The sequence below is a fragment of the Lactuca virosa genome, chromosome 3, assembly GCF_052849685.1.
Source record: "Lactuca virosa cultivar CGN04683 chromosome 3, Lactuca_virosa_CGN04683_v6, whole genome shotgun sequence".
NCBI lineage: Eukaryota > Viridiplantae > Streptophyta > Magnoliopsida > Asterales > Asteraceae > Lactuca > Lactuca virosa.
This window is the reverse complement of record NC_136428.1, coordinates 112,604,395-112,626,573: the sequence shown is the minus strand read 5'-3', so window position 1 is coordinate 112,626,573 and position 22,179 is coordinate 112,604,395. Positions and strand designations below refer to the sequence as shown.

Sequence of the window (22,179 nt, the reverse complement as noted above, 5' to 3'; positions counted from 1 at the left end):
TTTCCATAAATTACTCCTTGATTTGCTCCACTAATTTCTCCTCTTTATTCCTTTTCATCTACTATAAAAGGAAGCATATGTTGAAGGGAAAAGATACACCAAAACACAACAAAAACATATATAAGAGTCAAGTAACTTCTCTTATATATCCAGTAGAAATAGCGAGGAAGCCTTTTGTGCAGAGCCTTTAATTCGGCAGCCAAAAGCACGAGTGATACCTTATACTGAGTGATCAGATTACAAGTGCAGTTTAGCCTTGTATGATTATAATTTTCTCTGGTGATAATAAAATCCTCTCTCTCTCGTTCGCCCGTGGATGTAGGTCAGATTAGACCGAACCACGTTAAATATCGTGTTCAATTTCGTTTGCAATTTTTCAGTAGTTTTATTCCGCGAGTTTTGCCGAAATCATTTATCAATTTTTCAGAAGTGCTTAACTTGTTTTGTTGCATTCCCAACAAACTGGTATCAGAGCTATGGCTGAAGATGGGAAAGTTAAGATCGAAAAATTTGATGGTCAAGATTTCGGTTTCTGGAAAATGCAAATTGAAGATTATCTCTACCAGAAGAAGTTACACCAACCTTTGTCCAAAGACAAACCCGAAGAGATGACGCAGGAGGAGTGGGACTTATTAGATCGGCAGGCACTCGGAGTGATAAGGTTATCATTGGCAAAGAATGTAGCTTACAATATTGTCAATGTGAAGACAACCTACAATCTGATAAATGCGCTGTCTAATATGTACGAAAAACCTTCAGCGGCAAATAAGGTTTTCTTGATCCGGCAACTTGTAAATCTGAAGATGAAGGAAGGTAGCTCAGTGACAGACCACGTGAACGAATTCAACTCAATAATATCAAGATTGATATCTGTTGATATTGGATTTGAAGATGAGGTCATGGCGTTGCTACTATTATCATCGTTACCCGATAGTTGGTCCGGCACAGTAACGGCCGTTAGCAGTTCAGCCGGAGGTGCCAAGCTATCATTCGAAGGTATTCGCGATTTAATCCTTGGTGAGGATGTGCGCAGAAGAAGTGCCGGAGAAGCTTCCAGTAGTCTTCTAAGTACTGAAGATAGAGGAAGAAAGACCAACAGAGGAGGTGGTGGTAGAGGAAGATCGCAGTCAAGAAAGAGAGGTCAATCGAAGAACAGGAAAGATATTACCTGTTGGAACTGTAATGAGAAAGGTCATTTCAGAAATCAGTGCCCAAAGCCTTCGGCAAACAAAGGCAAGAAGGAAGTAAATATGGCAGCAGATTCTGAAGATGATGCACTCATTTGTTGTGTTGAAAACTCAACTGAATCCTGGATCATGGATTCTGGTGCGTCGTTTCATGCTAGTCATTCCAGAGAAGTAATGCATAATTTTAAGCAGTACAAAGGAAAAGTCAGATTAGCAGATAACAAGAGCCTGGATATTACTGGAGTTGGGGATGTGGTCCTCAAGACAACTTTAGGTACGAAGTGGACTTTGAAGAATGTCAAGTTCATTCCAGACTTGAAAAGGATGTTAATATCTGTGGGGCAGCTTGATGATGAAGGTCACCATGTTACATTTGGTGATCATCAGTGGAAAGTGACAAAGGGAAACTTAGTTGTTGCTAGAGGTCAGAAGCGGGGTACACTTTATATGGTGGAAGTTTCTGATGCTGAAGCACATGCTGTTGAAGAAGTTGGGGCACCTACTCTATGGCACCAAAGACTTGGCCATATGAGTGAGAAAGGAATGAAGATGCTAGCCTCCAAAGGAAGAATACCAGATCTAAAGACTGTAACAGTTGATTTCTGTGAGCCATGTGTTCTTGGTAAACAGAAGAAAGTTACTTTCGTGAAGACTGGTCGTCCACCCAAGTCCGGGAAGTTGGAGCTAGTACATTCAGATGTTTATGGTCCCACTACAGTTTCTTCAGTGGGAGGATCCCGATATTATGTTACTTTCATTGACGACTGCACAAGGAAAGTTTGGGTTTATTTCTTGAAGCATAAGTCTGAAGTTTTCAGCACATTCAAGAAATGGAAAGCTATTGTAGAGAATGAAACAAACTTGAAAATCAAGTGTTTCAGATCAGACAATGGGGGCGAATACAGTAGCAAAGAATTTGTTGATTATTGTGCTGACCAAGGAATCAGAATGCAAAAGACGGTTCCGGAGACACCTCAGCAAAATGGAGTAGCTGAGAGGATGAACAGAACATTGAACGAGAGGGCTAAAAGCATGAGACTGCATGCAGGTTTACCCAAGATGTTCTGGGCAGATTCGGTCAACACAGCTGCATATTTAATCAACAGAGGACCCTCAGTTCCCATAGGGTTCAAGATTCCAGAAGAGGAATGGCAAGGTCGGGAGATTTCACTCAAACACTTGAAGGTATTTGGTTGTGTCTCGTATGTTAAAGTTAAAGACTCGGAGAGAGACAAGCTAGAGGCAAAGGCAAGGAAGTGCACCTTTATAGGTTACGGGTTGGATGACATGGGGTACCGCTTCTGGGATAATGAGAATAAGAAAGTTATCAGAAGTCGGGATGTGGTGTTCAACGAAAATGCTCTATACAAGGATGAACTTGCAAAAAGCTCCAATGGTGACAAGCAACCAGAAAAGAAGGATCAAGTTGAGTTAGAAGAAATCTCAGACGATGACGTTGTAAAACCTATTAGTACTCCAGAGATAGGTGAAAGTTCAGGAAGCAGTGGGAGCTCTGATGTATCTGGAGATAGTGGGAGCACGGTGGATAGTAGTTCAGAAGATGAGGTTGCAAATGATGCAGAAACCGAAACTCCTATTATCCGTAGATCCACTAGAGCACGAAGACCTCCAGTAAGGTATTCTCCTTCAGCTAATTACTTGCTGTTGACTGAGAATGGTGAACCTGAATCTTATCCAGAGGCCTTAAGGATGAAAGATTCCATACAGTGGAAGACGGCTATGGAAGACGAGTTGAGCTCACTTGATAAGAACCATACTTGGTCCTTGGTCAAGCTCCCGGCAGGGAAGAAAGCACTGCAGAACAAATGGGTGTTTCGGGTCAAAGATGAGATTGATGGCAGTAAAAGATACAAGGCCAGATTGGTAGTAAAGGGTTTCCAACAAAAGAGGGGTGTTGACTACAACGAGATATTCTCCCCAGTTGTGAAGATGACTACAATCAGAATGGTCTTGGGAATTGTAGCCTCTGAAGATCTCCATCTAGAGCAGCTAGATGTGAAGTCAGCTTTTCTCCATGGTGACCTGGAAGAAGACATCTACATGGCACAACCAGAGGGTTTTCCCACAGTTGGTAAGGAAAATCTGGTGTGCAAACTGAAGAAAAGTCTGTATGGATTGAAGCAAGCTCCAAGACAGTGGTACTTGAAGTTTGATAGCTTCATGCAGAGGAGTGGGTATCACAGATGTGAAATGGATCATTGTTGCTACTTGAAGAAATTCAACTCCTCTTACATCATCCTGTTATTATATGTTGATGACATGTTGATAGCTGGATCCGACATGCAGGAGATCAACAAGCTTAAGAAGCAGTTGTCCAGAGAGTTCGAGATGAAGGACCTAGGGACTGCTAAGCAGATATTGGGCATGAGCATAGCCAGGAACAGAGTTACCGGTACATTAAAACTTTCACAAGTTAAGTACATCAAGAAAGTTTTAGAAAAGTTCAACATGGCAGATGCTAAAGCCAGATGACTAAAGTTCCCTATGCATCTGCAGTTGGTAGCTTAATGTATGCTATGGTATGCACCAGACCAGATATTGCTCAAGCAGTGGGAGTTGTGAGCAGGTTCATGTCGAATCCAGGAAAAGAGCATTGGGAAGGAGTAAAGTGGTTGTTACGCTACTTGAAAGGAACAGTTGAGGTTGCCCTATGTTACATAATAAAGGGGGTGGTCTTAGAAGGGTTCACCGATGCAAATTTGGGTGGATGTGAGGATTCGGGTAAAAGCACAACAGGTTATGTGTTTACAATAGGAGGTACGGCAATCAGTTGGATGTCCAGGTTACAAAAGAGTGTTGCTCTTTCAACCACAGAAGCAGAATACATGGCTATTGCAGAAGCGGCCAAGGAGCTTATATGGTTGAAAACGTTCTTATTAGAACTTGGATTTCAACAGGAGGATTGTGTACTGCATTGTGACAACCAAAGTGCAGTTCACCTAGCTAAGAATCCGGTGTTTCACAGTAGAACGAAACACATTCAGATGAGGTACCATTTCATTCGAGAGTTAATCAGTAATGGAACTCTACATCTGAAGAAAATCCTTGGAACGAAGAATCCAGCAGATATGTTCACCAAGGTGGTTACCACTGATAAGTTGAAGTTATGCATGACTTCAACTGGCCTTCCAGAAGTTTGAGGAGGAAGGCATGGCAGATAACGAGAGAGTGTGTGTGTGTGTGTTGCAAGAGCTGGATGATAGGAAGACCGTATGGTTCAAGTCTCCAAGTGGGAGATTGTTGAGTTAATTGGTGGAGACTCACCATTGTCTCCCACCCACTCCTCTTTCCATAAATTACTCCTTGATTTGCTCCACTAATTTCTCCTCTTTATTCCTTTTCATCTACTATAAAAGGAAGCATATGTTGAAGGGAAAAGATACACCAAAACACAACAAAAACATATATAAGAGTCAAGTAACTTCTCTTATATATCCAGTAGAAATAGTGAGGAAGCCTTTTGTGCAGAGCCTTTAATTCGGCAGCCAAAAGCACGAGTGATACCTTATACTGAGTGATCAGATTACAAGTGCAGTTTAGCCTTGTATGATTGTAATTTTCTCTGGTGATAATAAAATCCTCTCTCACTCGTTCGCCCGTGGATGTAGGTCAGATTAGACCGAACCACGTTAAATATCGTGTTCAATTTCGTTTGCAATTTTTCAGTAGTTTTATTCCGCGAGTTTTGCCGAAATCATTTATCAATTTTTCAGAAGTGCTTAACTTGTTTTGTTGCATTCCCAACAAAACATGCCTATAAGGCGTTTGATGAAATGCTTGAGCCGGTTAAGGTATTCATTCCTGGTTACTTTTTACCAATCAGTGTTTTTAGTAAGTCCCCCTCCCACCCTTTATAATAATTAGATTGAATGCAAGTAATACCATCTTACATTCATTGCATTAATGATTTTTTGAGCATAAACTGACGTTCCCCCTCTTTTTTATAATATTTAGGTTGGATGCTGGTGTGGTGTAGAGCTGTAGGTGAAAGTTGTATTTGGTGATTGTTGTCTGTAGGCAAAAGGATGAGCTACCATTCGTCTGCATTTAGGAAAACACCTTCTGGTATGATTCATTTGTAGATTTTGCCCCTTTTGCCCCTTTTGTAGATTGCTCTTAAGTATGGAATTCTCTGTTAATATGCTTACTTGCTGTGTTTTATTATTATTATTATTATTAAGATAGAATAAAATTTATATTGATAACTAACTTTTGGGGAAAGTTGGATTACTACACCACAAAAAGTACAATTGTTATATATAGAAGGGGTATGAGGGAGATGAGCCCGTAAATACCTTTGTGAAGCTTTGAAGAGATGAAATAAGACTAGGATAGAGCAGTAACAATGGTGGAGAAGAAGATCAAAGTATTGGTTTCACCTTCTTCCATTGGTGACCACAAGAAACGCACCCAATAAAAGGTGACGATAATAAACGACTAAAATTAGCAAGAGTCACGTTTTTATCAAGAAAACTTTTATTTGTAACCTATTACCCATACCACAATCACTTCTATCAATAAATTATGATAGCTATGCACAAGAGATCAAGCAACAAGTCTCTTTCCCACCTTTTAAATACTTGCAACTTTTGTCCCTTTGACTTGAGTCTATGTCCTATTCATGTATATTTATTATTTAGCTTCTTGAATATTAAAGTTGTTTTAATGACTAATCTATTAGATTACATAACTCTTTATAATAATGCAGGCAACAGACGATTAAAAGATCTATTGTAGCAACGTGATAATTGAACATTTGCTGATTTTGGTGCACCTTATCGGCTAAGTGGGCGTCAATTCTTTTAACTTGAATTAAGAAGTTTAATTTTCAAATATTTACTCGGTAGAAAGCAAAATGGTAAAACTTTAAGCATTCCTTTCCTTTAACTCAAGAATACTAAAAACTGTCAAGAACATGAATTTATCAATGATTACAATACATGTCATCCATCTAACAATACAATGTTGTAATAAAAAATAAATCAAAGTAGGATGCTCAAATGAAAATGTTTCATTTTGAATTTCAGGTCAGCCAATATTGGAGTGTTCATATATGCTTAAAATGTTGTGGTGTTCACAGAAGTCTTGGTGTTCATATTTCCAAGGTACCGCCCGCCCAAAATAAATAAATAAATAAAACATTCTTGAACCCAATTTTATTGGTAATAATCTGAATATATCTATTGGTTCTTTTTATTTTAGAATGCCAAGGTACTAATGTTGAACTTATCATAAAAAGGCTAACTTCCATTTCATCATTCATGAATATATGATAACGTCAAATGTTTACAATAACATCTTTTATGTTAATACCAGATGCTCTATACAATTGGTGCTGACATGTGGAATGTAAGTAAGAGTGACTAAGCCATTCACTTCAACAAGATTATGTTGTGACTCTGACCCCTAACGAAGGCTACGAAGCTATATGAGAGGACCAATTAGGCCGGGAAAGTTCAAAGCAACAAAAGGCAAACCAGTTTCAACTCTTTAAGTTTGATGTGTCTTTTTGTAAATAATGTTAGCTAACTAATAAACCGTCCCATGGTTCACCACGGGATCACAACCATTGGACTAACTGGAAACAGGTGGCATATAATAATCAAACGTCGACAAAAAAACAACAAAAGAAGTGACCCGTGGTTCACCATGAGAGAAGGAATTGGACTGTGGTTTCTAATTTTTCTGTTACATGTCGGTGATGGAGATGAGGAAACAGTATTCTATTAATTCAGAAATCATTGTAGTGATGGTAGCTTAAACTTTACATTGAGGGCCAGTTTTTGTTGTCGGCTGCTGGAGGCGGTAATGTGAAGGTCTCACAAGGATTTCTGGGAGGAAGGGTGTAGCAGGTGATATAAACAGGTGGTGGAACCTGCCACAAAAGTAAATTCAATAGAAAAAATTAATAATTTTTTTATTCAATTTTAGACTTTAGCTTGCAAATGTAGATTTTTAGCTTACAAATGAGAGGAATTGGACCGTGGTTTTCTAATTTTTATATTATGTGATGGAGATGAGGAAACAGTACTCTATTAATCCAAAAATCATCGTGCGCATACAGAAGAAATTAAAAAAGCTGGTTAGGTTCGAACTAGGGAACGTCAGAAGTATCTTCCAACACTTACTCCCAACACCTTACAACTAAACTGGAGCCTTTTTTTACTTTCTTTAAGCCAAAATCGTTTAATATAAAGGGAAATCTTCGGAAAAGTTCTAATATTTCATCATAATATACGAAAAAGTCCCAAATTAAAATTGGTTTATGAAACAGTCCTGATTACCGGAAAAAAATGATGATTTGACTCTTTTTTTCCGGTTTATCGGTTTCAATACGTACCCGGTTTCATTAAAGTTCCATTATTTTACCATAATTTTCATTAAAGTCCCATTATTTTACCATAATTTGGGACTTATTCGTAAATTATGGTAAAATAATGAGACTTTATTAAAACCGGGTAAATAATGAAACCGGTAAATCGGGAAAATAGGGCCAAACCGTCGTTTTTACCGGTAATTGGGACTTTTTCGTAAACAAATTTTAGTATGAGACTTTTTCGTAAACTAGGGTAAAATATTGAGACTTTTTCGGAGATTTCCCTAATATAAATACATAATACTGATTAACTACAACTATAACTTAGATTATTATTATTATTAGTGTGTGTATATATAGACAAAATTGCAAGAATGGTCCCTGTGGTATGTCAAAACCAGCAACTTTGGTCCAAAATGGGTTTGGCTCGCAAGAATGGTCCATTAGTTTCGTTTTGTTGCGAGTTTAGTCCAAAAATTCTAAAACTTTTAATAATGACGGATTTGCCCTTGGTATTTTCCATTTTTCAATTTTTTTATTACAGAAATCAAAAAAAGAAAAAAAAAGAAAATCTCTCTCTCTCTCTCTCTCTCTAATACAATCTCTTCATCTCGTTAGTATCTCATCAGAAAAAAACTCCCTCCTCCTTCACTTACGATCAAGAACACCCCACTGCCCTCATAATTTTCGGCTATCATTTCTTATTGCCGTCGTTAATCCACCCTCTTCTCTATCGCCGGAAAAGGGAAACACCTCCCCTTGTTTTGCAACAGCCCAACCACCCACCATAGCCGATGTCGCCAGAATCCCTTCCTCGACCTCCCTTTCATCTCCAACTCGTCTATCTCCCTTGTTTCTCACTTCTCCAGCGAAGAGAGCCACCACAGTCGACTGTGGCAGCTCCTCCGCCTCCCCCTGTCGTGACCCACCACCATCCAACATCCCAAATCCAAATCCACAAGGGGTGTTCTTTGTTCTTGATTTTGGATCTGAAATAAAACCCAAATCCAAAAGTTGAAGGTAGGTATGTTCTTGGTTCCAAATTTGAAACGTAGATGAAGAAGGGTAGATCTGAAACAAAATCCACACACAAAACCTTACCTGAAACGAAAACCCACCATCGATTCGAACGAAAGGCAGATCGACGGGAGCTCCGGTGAGGCTGTGAAATCGCGATGAGGTGCAAGGGGGTCCGTCGAGACCGACAACCCTCTGTGGGTTTACTCTTCGTCTTCACTGTCGGGCGACTGTTACATCGAGGGGCTGCTCCGGTGGCCTCCTTGGTTGTTCTTCTTCTTGCCTTTTGTTCTAAAAACAATGTTGAATCAAGACTTGTTCAATCAAATTCCAAAGAGAGATATTGTTCCAAATGTTTAGTCTTACAAGATTAAGATGTATGGATTGTGTAAAAAGAGTTCGATGTGGGATGTTTTTGGAAAACATCATGAACATAATAGGGGATAGAGAAAAACGATAAACATGTGGTGATGGGCTTTTGTTTGATTCTATATCTGCAAGTCTGAAGCAAGAAGAAAACTCTCGATTTATAGGTTTGAATCAAGAAGAAAATTGATGGTGTTTGATTTGGAGGTGTGAAAGTGATAGAGACAGAGATGGTGTTCAAGAAGAAAGCACCTTCTATTTGCAGGTGAAGGTGATGGAGAGGGGTTCGACTGCTGAGAGAGAGAGAGAGAGAGAGAGAGATTATTTTTGTTTTATTTTTAATTGTTGTAATAAAAGAAAAATGGAAAATAAAATAATAAGGGGCAAATCTGTCATTATAAAAAAGTTCATAGGAAATTGGACTAAACTCGCAACAAAACGAAACTATTGGATTATCCTTGCGAGCCAAACCCATTTTGGACCAAAGTTGCTAGTTTTGATATACCACATGGACCATTCTTGCAATTTTGTCGTATATATATATATATATATATATATATATATATATATATATATATATATATACACACACACACACTAGGTGTGAGACCCATGTATTAAATGAGTTTATTTATAAAAAAAAAATATGAAATTTTAACAAATTTAGAAGTTTGAATTTATAAGAAAAATGAGAAAAAATTTGAGTTATTAAAATTAATGATACTTTAATATATTGAATACATTATATATATAAACCCTTTCTAATAAATACTTTACATATATATTACCTTACATATTAAATGTGAAATTTTAATTTAATAAAATGAAAAATACAATAAAACGACAAGTGGAAAATAGAAAATTCAAAAATTCTAGAAAATTCCATGTGTCCAAATTAAGGAGAAGAGGACATGTGGCAAAAAGATTTTGATTAATTAGGGAGGATATATATATATATATATATATATATATATATATATATATATATATATATATATATATATATATATATATATATATATATTCTAATAATCTATTCTAATAAAAGAATAAGTTTAATCTCCTATTGACAAGTGTCATACAATTAGGATTCCTCATTAATGTTATATATCACCTATCATGTCATTTGTCAACCTATTAATTATCCATTTCAAATTTCAAATTTTAAATTTCCAATCTAATTACATTAAATTAATAATTGATTCTTCATTTTAAATTTCAAAATTTTAATTTTCTTACTTTAATTATATTAAATTAATAACATTAGATTGAAAAATAAAATAAAATTAATATAGATTATAAGGTGATATAACTTCACATATTTATTTAAATCAATGATTATAATTTCCTTTATATAACTTAAAAAATATTTCTTAAGTAATATTTTATTTAAAATAATTGATTAATAATTTTAATTTTTAATATAAAATTTTAATTAATTTTATAACTGTGGTTCTCACGGGTTATAAACTAGTATATATATATATATATATATATATATATATATATATATATAGGTTCAGGTTCATTTGAGACCATTCTAATTTTGTGAGACCGTGAGACTAAATCTAAAAATAATTTTAAAATGCAGAATAAATGGAAAAATCCAAAATTTCTTTTTTTAAATATTATTTTCGGAACTTGAATTAACTAAAAAAAATAAATAAAAAAAATAAAAAAAAATAAAAAAAAATCTCGTTTCTTTTGAAAAATACGTGAAATATTCTAATAGAATATTACACTGACATATTCTAAAAAATAATTTTAAAATGCAAAATAAATGGAAAAATCTAAAAATTCTTTTTTTAAATATTATTTTCGGAACTTGAATTAACTAAAAAAAATAAAAAAAATCCCATTTTTTTTGAAAAATACGTGAAATATTCTAATAGAATATTACACTGTACATATTCTAAAAAATAATTTTAAAATGCAAAATAAATGGAAAAATCCAAAAATTCTTTTTTTAAATATTATTTTCGGAACTTGAATTAACTAAAAAAAATAAAAAAAATAAAAAAATGCGTCTCACGGTCTCACAAAATTAGGCCGTCTCACATGAACCTAACCCTATATATATATATATATATATATATATATATATATATATATATATATATATATATATAGAGAGAGAGAGAGAGAGAGAGAGAGAGAGAGAGAGAGATTTTCCGTTGAGATTCAACCTCAGTTAAATATTTCACATATGCCGCTCTAAGCCTGTTCTAATCATAAATGATTATATAGCGCTCTTGTTTCTTTTTCCTCCGCCACCATCCCCTCCACAACAACCGCCACCGCCACCACCTCTAACATCAGTCGACCCACCACTGTCGCATCCGTCACTTTTACCACCGTCATCTGTGTCACCACCACCTCTTATGCCACTAACTTTCATAATCATATATGGTTATTCAATCTGTGAACAACATGCATAAGTATAATCATTTATGATTAGACATATACGTATAAACATGTATAATTATATATGATTATACCTCTCTGTCATATAATCATTTATGATTAGGCATACCCCGATGTTGCCGGTACGCTGGAGAGTTAGAGCGACAAATATGAGGTTGAATCTCAAGATCTCTACTTCTTTTTTTAATCTCAAGTGAACCATCCCTATATATATATATATATATATATATATATATATATATATATATATATATATATATATATATATATATATAACGTTATACTTATAAAAAAAGCATTACTTATAAAAATCATATAAAAACGTTTGTATATATTCAAAGTGTATGTATACCTTTAAAAGCATATTAATATATTTGAAAATGTATAAAAAACGTATTAATATATTCAAAAATGTATAAAAAACATATTTATAATTGGGTTAATTTTGGGCTCTTTATTATTATTCGAAAAATATTTGAAAGTGCATGTCCATATGGGTATGATACCTCAAGGGGAAGAAAGATTACAAAAACTAGTTATTTTGGGCTCTTAATTATTATTGAAGAGTATTTTAGACATTTAACCATGAAATAAATGAGAATGTGATGCTATAAAAAAATAAACGAAAAAACATTGCTATTTTTTTGTGCTAAATGCAAAAAATAGCAACACACTTTTATTTATGTGTGTGTATGTGTGATGTGTGTTTAAGAGTAACATAGTATCATCAGAAGGTGTATAAACAATAAAATAAGTAAAAGTAGAATGCTATAATAATCTAATTAACTGAAAGTATGTTGTTATTTATTGCATTGAACCATTTTAAGATCGGGCTAAATGCATAAAAACAGAAGTCTATTTTCGTTTATTTATTTGCTACATTGTTAGGAGAAGGAAACCATGTGAGATTGAGTGGTCAAGATGTTCAAAATGTTAGTCACAAGCATTAGGTTATTTATGACTAGGAAACATAGTATTGAAACTGTCCTTTGGATAATATCATTCAAAATCTACTCTTCTAATAAAAGAATCTTCTACATGGCACATGGTCTTTTTTTACTCCTCTATTTTGCCACATGGCATCTTCTCCAAAGCTCTCTCTTCAAACTCCCGCTCAAAGTTGATATGTCACGTTCTAAGCTTAATCGTATTCAACTTTTTTTTAAATAAAGACTTTCCAACTATGAAGCCTATAAATTAGGAATTATATTAGAAAAATAATTTTGATATCCATGACCTTCTTTAAAATCAGCACTAATTATTTTGGATTTGATTCAATTTTGTATAATTGAATCCTTTTTTCACCCTAAATCTCATTTGAACCCTCTATTTCCATCAAATATTACTGGTAATCCTTACTCTTCTTCTCAAGAGATATGTAAAACTACGTCCGTATTTATTTCAGTTTCCATGTTCATATTAAGGATTCTTATGTTCCTTCTTATTTTTCTAATTTCATTTTGACTTATTCTGTTTAGTTTTTGTTTGTTGTAGATTTGATGGCTTATTAAAGATACCCACGATTGAAGCTGACGAATTGTAGTTCGGGCGAGAATGTGTGTAGAGATTCGATTTTTAGCGCTGTGTTTCTTGATTTTGATTAAACTGCTCTAATTGGTTCTTCAAATAGACATATCTTAGGCTCTTAGCGGACCTAGAAGTAAACATGGATAAAGATTTTATTGATCCAATTGGAAATGATGCACTTGTGGGAAGAATATGTAGAGAGGGCCAATTATTATCTCCTTTTATTGATTTTGTAAACAAATAAATAGGTGTGTACTAATCGGGGCTTTTGTGTTCTTGAAATAGCAATTTCCTGGAGGAATTCAAGCCCAGAAGCATTTGGGACCGAAGATGTCTTAATCATGAGAATGTGAATACAGGTTAGGAAACTGTATATTCAACTTTGCATGCTATTTTTTAATTTATTTGACTTCTGGGTCTTTTACTATGAATTTTAAAACTCTTTTAACTGATCTCCATTTGTTTAGAAAAAAAACAAAAGAATCAACGATGGGTGTAGTTGGAAATACAAGTTCTAACTTTTAACCAACATCAATTCTTCAATTCTCGAGGTGCAAGATTCGTCTTATACCCCTAAACCTTTTTTTCTTCTGTTGGTGGGTTTTAAGTTCATCAAGAATTGATCTTACCTAGGTATCTGGTTATCGATATTTCTTAAGTATTAAAGAGGTTGACGCCTTAAGAAAGAAGATGGATCAAGTTCTTCATGGCTTTGATTGATCTTCTTATGCCTTAGACATCTCCATGAATCACCAACTATATTCTGTTACTTGAAAGCTTTTAATTATTAGGGGTGGATGGAAGAAATTCAATTCAATTATACTTTTTTTATTAAGAAACCAAAGTACCCAAATGATATAGATTTTGAGATAATCTAAATCTTAGTTCCCTCATATTTTAGTTACTTTTCCAGTCTCTATTCTAATTGGATTAATTTTTTGAACAAAAAGCCCCGTGTGGCGTGTTTGTTTTGCAGAATTGCATCTTAAGATGTCATTCGCTAGAGTATGTTTGGTTTCCAAATTATGGAATTCATTGTTGACTTAATACATCAAATGTCATGTGCTGGACTTCATTATTTTTGGGGGGTGGTAGAAGGAATTCACTTATTTTATTTTCTTTGTACTTAAAGATCAAAATACCCTTGTTATACATATACTGATAATTGAAATAAAAAATTAATTATTTGTATTTTGATATATTAGAATTTAAGATCTATTAAAATTTTATTAATAACTTCCTTTTATTCTTGCCAACCAAATGTGTTGTATATTATGATTCGTTAACATTCCATTTCCTTTCGGCAATTCCATTCCTTCCAAACACCCTTTTAGTTCCATTCCCGAATTATAGCTCTTTCAAGTTGAAAGGTTTTTCTTAAAATAAAATTGCATGTTGCTTTCATTTTTAAGGTAAAAAAAGAGCATGGTACTTTCATTTATAAGCCAACATAAGCATGTTATTTACATTTTTAAGCCAACAATAGCATGCTACTTCATTTCTAAGCCATAATTAACACTACTTTCGTTTTTAAGAAAATAGCATTCTATTTTTATTTTTAAACCAACAATGACGTGCTACTTTCATTTTTAAGAACAAAATAGCATGTTACTTTCTTTTTTAAGGCTAAAGTGACATCATACTTTCATCTTTGAGGAAAAAAAAGCATGGTGCTTTCATTATTAAGCCAAAAATAGCATGCTACTTTCATTTTTAAGTAAAAATAGCATGCTACTCTCTTTTCTAAGCCAAAAATAGCAGGTTACTTTCATTTGTAATGAAAAATAGTATTCTACTTTTATTTTTAAACGAACAATAAGATGTTAATTTTGTTTTTATGGTAAAAATATCACGCTGCTTTCATTTTTAAGGTAAAAAAGTGCATGGTAATTTCATTCTTAAGTCAATAGTAACATGATACTTGATTACTTTCCTTTCTAAGCCACGTATAGCAAGCTACTTCCATTTTTTACTCAAAAATAGCATTCAACTTTTATTTTTAAACCAACAATAACAAGCTACTTTTTAATATTTAGCATCCTACTTTTATTCCATCTTATTGCATGCAACATTACACTAGGAAAAAGTCATGCACTTATAGAAATTTCATGAACTATGAGTTATCAAGGATAATGATTCTTTGTTAATTGCTTTTTGAAAGCGGGAATTGGAGCCGTGGTTGTGATTTGTTGTATATGAACCAACAATGACATGCTACTTTCATTTTTTGGGACACGGTTTTTGTAAGGACACAATCACACATGTGATTAATCTGGATCTATGATTTATTTTATGTTTAATTTGTATTATTGCAATATTACTCGCATATACCTCAATTTTTTTTAATTGTATTGGTATCTTAATGCAATTAAATATGTACTTAAATCACCTTTGATGCTTGATAAGTGTTTATCTGTATGGTAGTTTAGTAACTTTAAGTGGAATTTTTATTATTTTCAATTCATGCAAATCAAATGAGTCTATGTGTGAATGTGATATAAGGGAAACTGTATCATTTTCAAATCTTGCAACATTTGGATTAGAAAAGCAATTTGTTTAACTACAAAATTCAACTAATTGAATTATTTGTATGGTATGATATCATACTTTTATTTATTTTTTAAAACTTTTTTCTTGATAGGACATGCACAAAACATTAATGATGTTTTGAAACCATTTTATATATTAATTAAAAAAACGAACAAAGCATCCAATGATGTTGTATAAATATAATTGTTTAAAATTTTGATTAATAATTATAAATTTTAGTCTATGTTATTTTACTTTGTCAACCGGTACAAGTTATATATATATATATATATATATATATATATATATATATATATATATATATATATATTGTAAAAAAAACTGAATTTGGAAGCTTGCAAGTCATATTATTCATCTATTAATTGTCTTTGTCGTCTAGACACATGTCAGATAATAAATCTAGTTTAAGACTACAGATGATAAAAAAAAGAGGAGTTTTTTAGCAAAAGCTTGCATATATATATATATATATATATATATATATATATATATATATATATATATATATATGCAAGCTTTTGCTAAAAAACTCCTCTTTTTTTTATCATCTGTAGTCTTAAACTAGATTTATTATCTGACATGTGTCTAGACGACAAAGACAATTAATAGATGAATAATATGACTTGCAAGCTTCCAAATTCAGTTTTTTTTACAATAACACGGCTAAACCCAAAAAAAATTTACCCCATAATAACATAACAAAAGCTAAAAGTAATATATAAATATATAATCAAAATAATAACATAACAAAAGCTAAAAGTAATATATAATCAAAAGCTAGTCCACCATTCGCAAAAAACTAATAATAATAATAAATAAATGAAAATCCACAATATAAGCTTTGTGCGTGCACCCATCATCTTCTACTAACCTGATGTACATATAAAGAAAATAGACTTGTCAAACTAAATAACCCTTGTGAGTTGTGAGATAGATAGGAGCGTATATACTTTTTAGAAAAAAGATACAAAAATGGTCCCTATGGTTTACAAAAAAAAAACCACAGGTGGTCCTTAAGTACGGAAAACATTGCATATATGGTCCTTTTGGTTAACCCTTTTAAATATTTTGTAAAGTCGATGTAAATTACCTTTTTGCCCCTTTCTATCTTATAATGTAAAGTAAGTACCTTTTTGCCCATTTCTATCTCGTAATCAAATCTGATATGGAGGAAATTGAGGATCAATCTCATTTTAGCAGATCCTTCTGAAAATAGATTATTCATTTGAGCTTCATCTTACCCTCTTATTCTTTGATGAAATTCAACTTGAAAATTGGAATCATAAGACATGTTACCCAATTTTAATTTTGAATTCCATTGACCCTCCGGTTGACCTTGTAGATTGGTGTTGTTGCAATAGCTGTGAAATTTTTCTGCCATTGGTAAGGTTATTGGTTGCCATGGATGACTGGAATTGTTCAGAGAATTGTGTCTGCAAACCCTTCATAATAAGAAGACAAAATTTCAAAAATGGTCCCTGTGGTTTGCAAAAAGTAGCAACTTAAGGATATCTTTTATTAGAGTAACACCGGTGGTCCTTGTGGTTTCAAAATCAAACATAGTTAGTCCTCTTAGCTAACTTTGTTAAGAAAAGGGGTTAAATATTTGTGAAATGAATTATTTACCCTTCTTTTATTCTTTTATTTTATAATTAAGCCTACATAACCCACAATTAATCCTTCCCATTCTCTTTTCTTCCACCGATGATCATCACTAACGCCACCCTTCCCTACTGTCAGTCTCCTTTGGTGACCAACATTTTTTGTGAAAAAAGGAACACAAAATATTCCCACGCCACCAGTCAACCCCCACAAAAATCTCTATTTGTTATTGCAGATTGTTATGAATAAAAAAAACCCATTTTGAATTCAAGAATTATAAAGGCAGTGATGCATAAAATCCCCATTGCAAAAGCTCTGGTCACCCCCATTTTACCTGACGGAAAAACCCAACTCGATTTTTTCTCTTGCTCGTATCTCAACTGCTAAATCGATCAAAGCCTTTTTTGCTCTTCGGATTTGACCTTCACCAAGACCTTTTTGATTATCCAAAGCACATAAAACAATATCCAATTGCTTCTGCCATTGTCTGATCTGCTCAATCCCATCTCTAATGGCGTTGCAAAAATCTAAACCCTTTATACTCCTTTCGAAATAATCAGAAATCAGTTTATCCATGGGTTGTTTGCTCAAAGAAGAATTGTAGTTGAATAATATGGCTTTGAATTCCTCTTGACAACACAGGAAAACATTCAAGGAGTTTTGAAATCCAAGAAACGGATAAAAGTTCATGTGAATCGACTGCAGATAACTCATGAAACCTTTGAGTTACCTGTCTTTAAAAAGCTTTGATTTTCTTTTCTTGATGTGGGATTTCATGGTCTATGGAGTGAACCCCTCATGAAACCTTTGGAGAAGATGAGCCTTGATAATCGGTTCACATTTTCTCTTCACATCAAAAGTACGAAACCCCACAAACTTGTTGATGAATTTATGTAGAAACACAAAACCTGAAGCTTTTTTTAGGCGATCACAAAGAGAAACTCAGGGGAGACAACAAAATTGATAGATTTAAATTTTGGCGAAAACGGGCGCTGATTTAATTGGGTAAACAAAAGCTTTGGGGATGTGGGGTAAGCAAAATCGGGGATTAATCATCGTCGTGTCCCTCGTCTTCATCATCTCCGGCTTCGATTTTCCTTTCCAACCTCTGACTTTCCTCCTCTGTCAACTCGATTCTCCTCTCCAACCTCCCGATTTCTTCTTAAATTATCGACGCCTACCTCAGCTTCATCATATCCAGCTGATCCGCCACTTCCCGCTTCTTCATACTCTCCGCAAAATCACATAAGCTCGCCAAGCTCTTCATCTAAGAAGTAAGAACGATGATCCAGATGGTAGTGACAAGATTTGGGTTAGCTCATGACCTGTATGTTGAAATTCTTGAAGGCGGTGCGAGATGAGAGATGAGACATAATTTATGATTCTCAAAGCAGAAAGGGATATTAAGGGGGTGTTTGTCTGAGAGCCAAAAGTTCTTTTTGAAAAGATAAAATGTAATAAAAGCATTTTAAAAGTACTTTTTGAAAAATAAAATGTAGTGACTTTTTGGAAAAGTGACTTTTTGATATAAAGAAAAGCAACATTTGGGAGTGTTTATGCACCCCAAAAGTACTTTTAGATTAAAAAAAATGCTTATAGTGGTGGTAAAAGGAATTTTAAAAAAAGCGTTTGAATTAGATTTTATGGTGAAAAAACCAATAAATGTTTGGCTGAAAAAGTGTTTTTTGAAGTTATTTTGGTTAAAAAGCCATAAACAGTTTCAATAAGCCAAATTTTACATGCTTATTAAAAAGTGTTTTTTGAAGTTTATAGAAAAGCTATTCTAAAAAGTGCTTTTGAGTTTGCCAAACACTTTTTTTAACTTACTAGTTTTTCAAAAAGCCAATAAATTGTTTTGAAAAACAATCCCAAACACCACCTAATTAGGGCTCTTTAGTGGATGTAAAATAGAGAAGATGGAAGATATATAATAAATTACAGAATTGTCCTTGAGGTTTATTAATTTTTTCAGATTTGATCAAGGGTATATTGGTCATTTTCAAAAAGGTAACTGTTCAAAAGTTATAGTTAACGCCTAAAGGACCTACCATGCAATAAAATGAAACCATGAGGACCACCGGTGTTACCCTAATGAAAGATATTCTTAAGTTGTTACTTTTTGCAAACAACCATTTTTGAAATTTAGTCTAGTAAGAATCCAATCCAGGCTCTGACTTTGTTTGATTCTGCTGACTTTGCAGCTTCTGTTGATGTTGTTGCTGGAATTGAAGAGACTGCTGATACTAAAAATCCATCTTTTCCCACCGCTAATTTGTTTAAATAGATTATTGTTTTCAGGTTAGCAAGAGAAAGAGGAAGACGGTTGCATTTTGCTTTTGCTCAGAAAGAAGAAAAGAAAGTGTCAAGGTTAAAGTTGTGGGTTTCAATGTAGGAGAGAGAGAGAGAGACCCTTTTTTTTAATTATTAAATTTTTGAAAAAAAACAATAAATCATAAGGGTATACTGGGCATTTCACAAATATTTAATCCCCATTTTTAACAGTATAAGGACCATCAATGCAACGTCTTCCATAGTTAACTAGTTGCGAGATTCATGTATTACATGAGTTAATTTAAAAAAAAAAAAGTTAAATATAAAGGTTAAAATATTTGAAAATTTTGAATTTATAAAAAAATAAGAAAAATAATGAATTATTATAATGAAAATGTTTTTTATCTTTTAAATGTAAACAAATAATTTAAATAAATAAAAGAAACTAATAAACTTTAATTTTGAGAATTTTGAAATTAAAAGGTAAGTTCATTAATGAAATTGATATCAATTTATTACTACGTTTATTGCAATTATTATATTAAAATATTATGTGGAATTTAATAAAATTGGAAAACTCATAAAATGACATGTGGAAAAAAATATAATTCAAAATAACCACAAAATGACATTTGGCAAGTTGAATGAGAGGATTAGAGAGGATGACCACCAGTGTAACAAAATCTACATAACAACCATCTGTGGCCTTTTTTGTAAGAAAAACACACGAGTCAGGCTAAATAACCCTTGTAAGTTGTGAGATACATTATACATAGCATAGGGGTATATATATATATATATATATATATATATATATATATATATATATATATATATATATATAATTTAAATCAATGATGCAAGGTCATCAATACCTTATGGGATGAATATATCATTCTAATTGGATAATTTCATGATCAAAGTGGCGCTTGGAGAATTCCCAAGCAAGAAGTTTTTAGCTTCAGTGGACATTTTTACTTTGTATGCAACATCCTTCCTCATGCTGGAGTCTATAGTCAAGCAAACTAAATTGCTAAAAGGTGAAGAATGGTGCAAAAACAAATCTGGAAATGAGGAAATATACTGCACAAAGAAATATGTACATTAAAGATGCATAAATAGATAAAGATTGTAATCTTTTATCAGTAGCGTATGTATGTGCAACAAAAAAAAGATTAAAAAAAAAATTGTCATACTAAAAGATTGATATGATTTCAACATATATACCTCAACAGTGTCGGCACTAAGAGTTAAATATCTGGCACTGTGGAGCTTTTGAAGCATGTTAATAGTGTTGCGAACATCTTCTTCCTTATATGCCTTGTTTGGATTATACTTACGCAGACAAAAACTCACTTTGTTTAGAGAATGAAACTGATCATTAGAGAAATGCAGAGGAACATAACACCCCAGATATGATGATGTGTAGCAAAAAGATGAAAGTTGTGGGGAAACATTCAAGTAGCCGATAGAGCAATTGACGATTCTAAGATTCTCAAGTTGAGGTGCAATCACATTGATGGTTTTTGAACAACGGCCCTCCTTAAGGATGAGATTACAAAGACGAGGTGTAATGATGTCAAATACATTGTCAACAACGAAATATTTTAAAGTGAGCTTCTTTAAGTTTATGCACTTGGAGAAAAGATCACCCCACAATGTGACGCAACTGAGGTTCAAGGTTGTTAAAGCTGGAAAGTCCAAAGGTGTTTTAGTTGTATTGCTAATCAATTTGAAATCCTTAAGAGACTGAGAGCTAAACAGGACAGTAGGGAAAACATAGCGGCTTGACTGAAGACTAACAGTTAGTTGTTGAACATTGTGAGAAAAAGCATATTTTGCAATCTTTTTCACAAAACCCTGATTATCTTCTCCACGGAAATATAGATTCACGGAAGACACTTGTATTTGATGGTTGCGGTGGGACAAAACATGATTCACGAATTTGGCAAATTTACCTAAAACACGAAAATGGTCGGTAGAGAAGTTGAGACATGGCATCGATGTCCATAAAAACTCCCATCTAGATGACAGCAAACATGATTGAACACCAAATTTTATGTCAAAACAAGACAAGATCTTATGAATAAGCTCGTCTGGTAAGCTGCTCAGTCTATCTTCTTCTACCACTCGTTTTCTAACATTATCATGATCAAACTCCATACTCCAATCCTAATTTTCTTATGATTCCGATCAGGATTTAAGATGCTTCCTTTGGCTTCAGAAATCACAATCTCAATTCAAATAATAATCTGCAATGTAAAATTTAAATCAGTTATTTAGAGAAGAAGAAGAATATTTGTTATGAGTCGTACTGCAAACAAAGCCAACTATTTGACAAAATTCTAATTCCCATCAAATTACATGTCGAATGTTTTTGTCATCTTAAAATTTGAATCTCTGATTTCATACAATCTGATTAGGGTAGAGACATACTCACCCTCGATTAGCGCAGCGACTAGCGAAGATCTCGTCGGAAGAATGGAGAAAGAAAGTTTCCGGGGTGGGAAAAATGGAGAACGAAGTCGTCGACTGAAGAAGAATACGAGGGCCGATTATTTAAAAAAAAATTGGGCTTTGATATGGAATGAACGCTCTCTACCCGATGGAATCAACTTTCTCTCCCACCATGAAAAGTTCCTTCATTTATAGGATTTCAATTTGGGAACTTAATAATCTAATTGTTTTTTTTTTCTGTTTTTTTTTTGTTTTTTTTTTTTTTTGGATAATCACTTAAAAGGGTAATATATTTTTTGATTTGTATATACTAGGTGTGAGACCCATATATTACATGAGTTTATTTAAAAAAAATTAAATATAAAATTTTAACAATTTGAAAAGTTTGAATTTATAAGAAAAAATGAGAATTTTTTTGCATTATTAAAATTAATGAGACTT

General features: G+C 33.3%; 1 protein-coding gene and 1 long non-coding RNA gene across 13 annotated transcripts; one reads left to right on the top strand and one right to left on the bottom strand.

Moving 5' to 3' along the window:
• Window positions 1–5,381: 5,381 nt before the first annotated feature.
• On the top strand, window positions 5,382–7,050 carry LOC145162543 (uncharacterized). Its single transcript, XR_013739164.1, has 3 exons — window positions 5,382–5,628; window positions 6,236–6,313; window positions 6,525–7,050. It is a non-coding gene; the product is annotated as an uncharacterized LOC145162543 (long non-coding RNA).
• Window positions 7,051–16,152: 9,102 nt separating this feature from the next.
• On the bottom strand, window positions 16,153–21,891 carry LOC145166396 (F-box/LRR-repeat protein 25-like). 12 transcript variants are annotated; one of them, XR_013740506.1, is made up of 6 exons: window positions 21,722–21,891; window positions 20,509–21,533; window positions 20,157–20,364; window positions 16,650–16,850; window positions 16,538–16,568; window positions 16,153–16,279 (listed from the first exon to the last, which is right to left on the bottom strand). XR_013740506.1 is itself a non-coding variant. In XM_079085362.1 (4 exons), exons 2-3 carry the CDS (start codon window positions 21,442–21,444, stop codon window positions 20,179–20,181), a joined length of 1,122 nt encoding a protein of 373 aa, XP_078941488.1. In that variant the 5' UTR covers window positions 21,445–21,533; window positions 21,718–21,891; the 3' UTR covers window positions 16,153–16,850; window positions 20,157–20,178. The 12 variants fall into 12 exon arrangements, 6 of the variants coding, with proteins under 6 accessions (XP_078941488.1, XP_078941487.1, XP_078941489.1 ...); XR_013740505.1 differs by having other exon boundaries at window positions 16,538–16,614; window positions 16,705–16,850; XR_013740502.1 differs by having other exon boundaries at window positions 16,538–16,850.
• Window positions 21,892–22,179: the final 288 nt, after the last annotated feature.

Coding starts and splice junctions, on each gene's coding strand:
- LOC145166396 (XM_079085362.1), bottom strand. CDS start 21,444: ATGGAGTTTGATCATGATAATGTTAGAAAACGAGTGGTAGAAGAAGAT. Junction 20,365..20,508: donor TTAGTGCCGACACTGTTGAG/GTATATATGTTG, acceptor TTCTTTGTGCAG/TATATTTCCTCATTTCCAGA.